The 8,676-nt window shown below is 31.4% G+C and overlaps 1 protein-coding gene across 1 annotated transcript in view; it reads right to left on the reverse strand.

The window, feature by feature from the left end:
* LOC148281230 (uncharacterized) overlaps positions 1-7,006 on the reverse strand; it is an 88,145-nt gene extending 81,139 nt beyond the window's left edge. The window contains exon 1 of the mRNA XM_088227026.1: positions 6,731-7,006. Coding sequence (XP_088083152.1) covers positions 6,731-7,006 — 276 coding nt within the window. The remainder of the gene's footprint in view (positions 1-6,730) is intronic.
* Between the last annotated feature and the right edge of the window lie 1,670 nt (positions 7,007-8,676).

The following is an 8,676-nucleotide window of genomic DNA, read 5'->3' on the forward strand; positions in this document are numbered from 1 at the left end:
AATAAGAAATGCCTCTTAGCTAAAGTTGCTGTTCTACTTTTTGTATGTAGTAATTTACGGTAGAAAAATATCTTCTAATTATTTTTTGTTGTGCTTTATGTTTTTTAGTGCGCTAAAAGCAGATTAGACATAAATTAACATGTTTATATTTATCTAATCGTAAGGAATTGGCTTCTTTGAACAGTTAATTCGATGAATAGGTAGGATGATTTTTATTTATTTATTAACAAAGAGCCTTTATTTAAAAAAATGTGGGGTTAGGTTAAGTTGTGGTCCCGTGGCTAGTGTCTCAGGCGCACGGCTCAAAGGCCCGTGGTTTGAATCCCACTCCACCGCATCTTGATTCCCATTTACTTATAGTGAGTTATTTACAACTCCTTGAAAATGGCCCTCAAAATTAAATAAATGTATAAATCATTCGATGCTCAGACATTTGTGTAAATTAATTTTTTTTTTAAAAACTGGCCTACATGATAACGTTTTCAGCTCTTTTGCCTCACAGCACTTAACAGATGGAAGAATTCAGGAAGTGTGGATGTATAAACATGGGCAGAATAGTGAATGTTACACAGTGTGTAAAGTGGCCTCTTAAACCAGCCAATGACAGGTCATAAGCCCTGTAAATGCCTAGACTTCCATATTCCCTTCTCAAAAATGTTTTCCTTTTCTGTTGCAACAAATTTAGAAGAATGATGTACATTAGGGTTTTGATGCTTTTAAGAAATTTTATTTGTTGTTTGCTCATAAACTCGTCTAACCAAAGTAGGGCACAAAATGTCGAACACTCGGAACAATAAAACAGAAGGCCTGTTGACTACACGTTGCTTCAGTTAGTTTTTGTCTAAAAGACCAAAACACAAATCTGCAGAAATAGAGCCTTAAGTTTGTTTTTAACGAACTAGGCATAAATAATGACCACTTCCTAAGACAAAATTCGAAAAAAAACCCTCCTCCAATTTAAAAAAAATATTTTATCATTTTAATTAAAAAATAAAAGCTTTTTTCGAAACTCTTGTTCACTTAAGCCAATTTCGTTTAAATTGGACTGCGGGACAAAAACAAACTGAAGCGATGTACTGTCAACAGCCCGCCGTTTCCTGAAGAGTTTAAAGTGAACTCCACACCACATGAACAAATGCTGAGACGTTCCTATTTATTCAACTTGGGAATATCTTTCCTGATCCTGATAGTCAATTCAAAGTTTAAATAAATGCAGACAATCTATTTTTCGAAATATTATAAGCAAGGTAAAAAATAATGCAACTCCCATGTTAACATAAAAATAAGATATAAAACAAAATAAATCAAAAATTAAAATTTAAGTATTGCTTGCAAGTTTTAGTTGACTATAAAGTAATTTAGTTTGATTATCACCCATGTATCTGCCAGGATGTGTGGTCAGTACCACCTTCGGCACCTACTTCATACGCCAATAAGTAAGACCTAAGTTAGCACCCAAAATTCAATATGCAGTTTGACAGGTACCATAACGAATATATTATACTACATATGATTTTTTTTTTAACTCACCCTTTCTTATCCTCTAAATGTATCCCCATCGTAATCTCACCCCGTTTACAGCAAGTTTTGTGATTTTTTAGGTAACCATTTGATTTATGTGCATATCATTATAATAAAATAAATAAAATAGCTTTGTTTTTAACCACTAATTTAATAATAATTAATGGTTAAAAACAAACCTGTTTTATTTATTTTATTATAATGAATAACCACAAAGTTTGTGCTTCAACAATAAACTTTATATATGTATATCTTTCATTGTGCAATTACATAAAATACAATATTTCTTTACAATCAAACCATTTAATTATGTAGAACGGCTGGTTTATCAAACAAAATAAAATAAAATAATGCCTACACATTCTAATGATTTAATTATAATATATAGTGGAGAAATTAATCAAACCATAACAGTATTACTAATAATTCAAATATACAAAATCATAATCTAATTTATGATTTTTCCAATTACTAATTTAAATTGAAATGATCATCAAGTTTTTATTAAGATGGCTACTGGTTTTATAATAATTAATTTGTATAAATATCTAAATAAGTGTTTTTTAATTGATTGATGAATATTAGAATCATGGTGTTTTTTAGCTATCGAGAAATTTTAAGCGTTCTAAACCATATGTTGCTGGTGAAAGGAAAAGTTGTTGATTACTGACATTGATTTTATGATATATTGAGTGTTTCGTTATCGATTTCACTAAGTTTAGAGTTCATAGAATCTGAGCTTTGACGATCAAGGTTCAATTTAATGATTCACTGATCTAGATTGTAGAGGCGTGCCATATCCAAGTGAGTAATTTATTTGTTATTTTAAAATGCGAGGTTTTACACTTTAATTAAATAATTTTTTGGTATCATAAAAGAGACGAATGAATTATTATCATTATAATTATCGATTACGCAACTTCATTGTTGAATCAAATGCTGCCCATTTCGATTATAAGTAACATGAAGGTAAGCGACCCTTTTCGAAACGTCCCAAATTTTCACCGGACACGGAGCTATGAGAAGTTATCCATTTAGGTTTAAATTAAGGAATGATGACTATTGTCCATGCGATGATATTTCTTCACAGAGTATCGAACATCTGTTATTTCAGTGCCCATTTTTCAGTTTGCAACGCCATAATCTTGAAGCAGAATGCAGGAAAGATGTAATATTCTTAACAGATATCCACACTGTTGTTAAAAGTAGTTATCACGCGCCATTGTTCTTGAACTTTGCAACAATGGTGATTTGACTCATAAAGGTAATAAACCAAAATCAGTGATTGAACATCTCATTTCCAAGATAAACAAAAACGATTTTTTCCGAGTACCTAAGCCTTGTACATGATACGTAAGGCTACTAAATACAGGGGTCCAAATATATATATATATATATTTTTTAAAAACATGAAGGTAAGTTGATTAATTTTACGCTTCGGGTGCCAGTGCTCGAACTATAAAATAATCTAGTGTAAAGAACTCTTTAAAATAAATATTTTACTCGATATTTGAATTAAACCCAAAACTTCTTTAAGCAGGCAGACATTTACCGTGCTCATGTCCTGTTAATTATCCCGTATCCTTTATATATTTTTTAATGTATTTGTACTTACTTAAGGATATTTATTAATTTAAGGTATGTGTTACCAGGCACGTGCGTGAATATTATCAGTAGGGATTCTGACAAAAAATAATCATGTCCTTACTTTTAGTAGGCATGATAACAGATATAGAGAGGTAAATATCTAATTTGAATCAGTACAGCATAGGATCACTTGTATGAAAACGATGCCTAAGGTACCTAAAACTCAAGACGTTCTTGAATTTTGGTCGAATTGGATATAATACCCTATTTTAATATTTATACTTTATGTTAAAAGAGTCGTTATTTCTTTGCATTACACATGTTTGATGCTCTTATCTCTATGAGTCATATAGAATAATATGACAACGTTATGAACCTTAAAACGCGTGCGCAAAAATCCGATCATTTGTAATAGGACTGGACTCAAAATTAGTTGTATCCAGATTCCGGCATTTCTAACGAATGCTATCAAGTCCAAGGTACCTTGGTATTTAGCACGTTGATATAGGAAATGCACATACGTAGGTAGGAAAGCGATATTTTTAGGACTACTTGTATCTTCTTTTTTTCAAACACTTTGTTAAGTTTTTTGTATAATAGTTCTTAATTTAAATTCTTATTGATTTTCGTGAGTGCCATACCAGAGTATTGTTACTCTGGTGGGTACCAATAGCAAACTATATAAAGATAGCACAAGGGCTATAATCGCTCTCTATTTCGTTTTTTCTCGAAGTCTTCGGTAGTCACGAAGCGCACTGTGCTTTAAAATAAATATTGTATACAGTCCACTATTATCAAGATCTTTTATTTAGTAGAGATCGCCGTCATATTTATTGAATTGGCTACAACACCAACACACATTTTTCCACACTTATATTATTTTAAATAATAAAATACATATTATTATTTTCAACTATTCAAGGGATGCGCCGCATTCACAGTATGTATGGACGGAGCGTGCCTGGTGGATACTATTTTTATTATTATAATTTTAGATATTGTTGTAATTTTTTATTTTTTAAAGAAATATTTGCGTTCTTATGATTAACTCAAATATTTGATTTGAGGGCCATTTTCAACGAATATAACTCACTATCAGAAAATGAAGTCAAATTGTGGTAGAGTGGGATTCGAACCACGGACCTTTGAGCCGTGCGTCCGAGACAGTAGCCACGGGACCATAACCCAATCTTATTTTTATTTAATTTAATATCACGTTTATTATTATATCTCATATAAAACGTTTTCGATTGACACGTGCGTTTTACCCAAAAAGCTGAAATGCGCTTAACCCAATATAAAAAAAAAAAAAACACTTTTTTTGGTGCTTTTAATTGTAATTGGGAAGTACACTGAATACGTTTTCCACAGATGGTGGAATATTAAAAAAACATGCATTCTAAATTAACTTAAGGCCAGACGTCTAACGCTTGGATCAGTACATCTACGGCGATAGAAGCAGTCATTTTCAATGCACGCAACCAGCGCAATAAGCTCGGTAAACGCGTATTTGCGGTCTCAAGCTCTATGGAATAGAATGCTGTCCCAGCAAATGTGCGAACCGAACTGTGAAAGTGCAGTGAAGTTTCGGAAAAACCTTTAAACCCACGTGTTCTCTAAATCATTTAAATAAATCCTTTTAAATAATCTCTTTTAATACCCTGTCATCGCTCTAATTTTTTTGCCTCCTCTTTCACAGTAGTAGCCACTCGATTGTGGAATAATCTACTCACTAATGTTAGATACGCTCCTTCTTTATTTACATTTAAGTCATGATTGAAATGTCACTATCTAAATATTTAAATTGTTTCTTTATCCTTCTTCTTTCCTTCCCATCCCCTCTCCTCTCTTCATAGTAAAGTGTTATTTTTTTATATTAATATTTATTTTTGTTAATCTTTGCTATTAATTTTTGTATAAAATTGTAAGATTCAATATGTCCATGTATTTATAATTTTCTCAAACTGAACGGTTTGGGTAGGTAGGAAGAAATTGCCTTAAGGCAATATGCCCGCCCTTATATGTATATTTATTGTATATGTATATAAAGTGTCAAATAAAAATAAAATAAATAAATAAATCCGTATAATGCGCTGAAAAAATAAATTTAAAACTTTAATTTAAAACTTTAAAAAATTAACTTAAGCTTTTAGTATAATATTCGTAGAATCACTTTGTAATACGCCTTTGAGGTATTAAATTAAGAAAACGGAGTCGAAAATTTTATTTATAATATTATTAAAATGCATATGAATTAGTAAATATGTTATCTGTTTTGATAATATCATATTTTGGTAAAAAGCTTCAATAAAAACAAAAGAGTGAAAAATAAATTCATTTTCATTTCTTTTGCCAGGCTCTTAAAATTAAACTCGAATTGAATTACATAATATTATCACAATGCATCATTATATTTTTACGTACTGATTTATATGCCTCGTATTATATATAAACATGTTTATTTCTAAAGTTGTCACATAGCGTTCCTTGCACTTACTGATTACAAGAGAAATATTAATAATTCCCTTTCAAATGACTTTTACTTATATGCCCGAAGGCTTTGGCGGAGAAATTTCATTGTTGAATACAAAAATCAAATAAAAAACAAGATCGACTCGAGAAAGGATCGTTATATAGAGTTATATCATATTGCAAAAATGCGGTTTCTGTATTTAAACTATCATTTTATTTACTACACTAAGCGATCATTATTATTAATATTATTATTCAACTTCATATAATTGATCTTGTTAAAATACTTATATTTAATTGCAGGGAAAGGAGGTATTATTTATAAAGTGTACCATGTAAAAGTTTAATCATAATATAATCAATTCATTTTTTCTCGTTATTATAACTTATTTCAAATGGAATAAGATCATTTTTTAATGTCAGTAAATGAAATCGCCAAAATATTGTAATTATTTTATTCATCTCGTGTGTATATTTTTTAATTGCAATGCAAAAATAGTTTTTTATGCGTAAGAAATGAAACTGTATAGGTTGTTCTAATAATTTATTTAAAATTATGTGTGAAATGTGTAGGCAAAAAAATAATTTCACCTTTAAGTAAACGTAGAGATCGTAATTTTTAAATGAAATTGTCGGGCTTTTCTAATAAAATGTACTGTATACATTGATATAAAATGTATTGATGTGTTTAAAAAAAATATTTTTAAAACTAGTATAATAATATTTTATTCAAATAAAAATTCAATGTGTTCTCGTTATATTAACATCGACAGTTGCAAATAAATTTGTATTTTAGGTAAGTTTACAATAATTTAACTTAATTACTTTGGATTTTTCGTAGTTTTCGTTTTTCATAACATTACAATGCCAATGGTCTAAATATGTTTAGTTTTGCAATTTCTTATCCGCCAACATACGTAATTGTATTGCAGTAAACAAACATTTAATTAATTACATATCGACACCGCTGGTTAGTTTAAGTACGGAAATTCTGAAAAATCAATTAAAACATTTTTTAACGGTAATTCAATCATTCGTTCACTATACAACGTGGAAAACAAATACCAGTAAAAAAGTTCATAATTAAAAATCTAAAAAAATGTGGGAGGCGTGAAAATTATAGGGGTAAGTAATGGTACAAATTTCTCACCTTCTCCTTTCCTGACGTCCTCAGCAAGAACTTCAATTTCTGTCTCTTCTCCAACAGTTTCTTGGAAATCTCCTTCAACTCCTCGCCCCTGGCGGGTCCCGTGTACACCAGGTGGGTGCAGCCACACGTATCAACATCATCCACAGCCCTCCTACCCTCGTAATAACACACCAACTTCGCCGTCCCCTGCGGCGCGGAGGGACACTTCGACGACGTCGCCGAAATTGCGAAACTGGCCAGCACCAACAGCCCCGCGGACACCGTGGAAAGCCACATTTTATGAAGTCCTAACAAACGCGACTAGAATTGGCAGTTTAGCTTGTTTTAAAGAAGCATTCCTTTGATCCCCCAGACCCACTACCAAATTTCAGAATATAAAAAAACTGTATCAAGCACTTTTTGTGTAATGTTTTAAGCAATTTTATTATTTGTTTTAGATTGATTATAGGTTTATTCAGGTACCCGTAGTGTTTCTTAGGCGCTGGCGTTAACTGTGTTTTATATTTGTAAATATTATTGTGGTGGTTGGATTGTTTGGTGGTCCTAACGCTTGGACCACTTGCGGACTTGTGAGACTACTCAGTATTACTCCGAGCAGCTAGAGTGTGTTCTATCCACCCTACTCTCGTGCGTGATCTCGTTATGGAAGCAATAGTAAGATACACTCACACATTCTCGCGGAGGCTGTACGGAGCAGGGCTGAGCAAATAAAAAAACTCTTACCATTTTAATTTATGAGCTCAAAAAATTAACTCATATGTTGTATCACTCTATTGTAACTAAGTAAGAATAACTCAAAATATGTGAATCGGCTTGTGGTCCTGCGGCTAGTATTGTGAACTCATGGATCAAAAGTCCGAGGTTCGCACACCACTCTACCACAACTTTATTCCCATTTTTTAACAGTAAGTTATTTACTACTCGTCGGAAATAGTAGAAATTATTGTGGTTCACTGCAATTTATCTACCTTGCGATAATCAATGCAATCACAAAATATATCTCACACGGTTAAATGATTAAATAAAAACATATTCATGATAAAATCTATGTTGTTTACGTATTTATAGCTATCACTTATTTATAATGATAAAAATATGTCAAAAAATTGTTCCACTTTAGTTTATAATTTTTACCAATGACCGGGTTCCGTCGTGAGCGACATCGTCAGATTAAAATGCAGTTCCGCATAGAAATGTCAGTAGAAAAATTCAACTCATTTATTTATTTCATTAACAGTTTTAAAATATATTTACTATTTATAGACATATGGAGACAAGACTATAATAATATATACAGTAAAACTCAAATTATGCGGATTAATGAATCTGAGACGTTACCCGAAAATGTATTAATCTGTAAAATTGGATGAACCATTAAATTATGCCAATGTTTTTAAAGAGAACGTGAAAGATCCCTTTTTATTTCTTTTGAAATAATTAAGCGAATTGAAATCAAATAAAAAACAGTCTTAAAATGCCACTAGCGAAGCGCCCGTTCTGTTTGTCATTATAACATCTTTATTTTCTTTTTTCTGATGATGATCCGGATATCCGGCAATCCGGATGACTGGAGTTTGGATAAACTTTGTTCTACTTTTATTTTTTTATATTTTTATTGCCTTACACAATCATTTATTTGGAATCTGAATCCTTTTTTAAATTACACAAATAAAAAAATCGCACATCCATTTCTCACTGGTAAACTTCTAATACATTATTCATGAATCAAAAATTTTATTTAATGTTTTTTGTTTGGGTTGTTAAGTAGCAGCCCTGGCTTGTATGTAGATCAGATACTATTCGCTGGTCAGATTATGCTCCGGTTACGTCACCACCGGCGAGTGGGGGGGGAGGACCTCCAAATAATAATAATAATAAATGCACGACCCTGGGAAAACTGGGTAAGATATTCCAATAATTGCTTATTTTTCATTTTTAATTTCGTC

The sequence above is a fragment of the Micrasema longulum genome, unplaced genomic scaffold (genome assembly GCF_059751315.1).
Source record: "Micrasema longulum isolate JH-2025_06_02 unplaced genomic scaffold, ASM5975131v1 h1tg000486l, whole genome shotgun sequence".
Lineage (NCBI taxonomy): Eukaryota > Metazoa > Arthropoda > Insecta > Trichoptera > Brachycentridae > Micrasema > Micrasema longulum.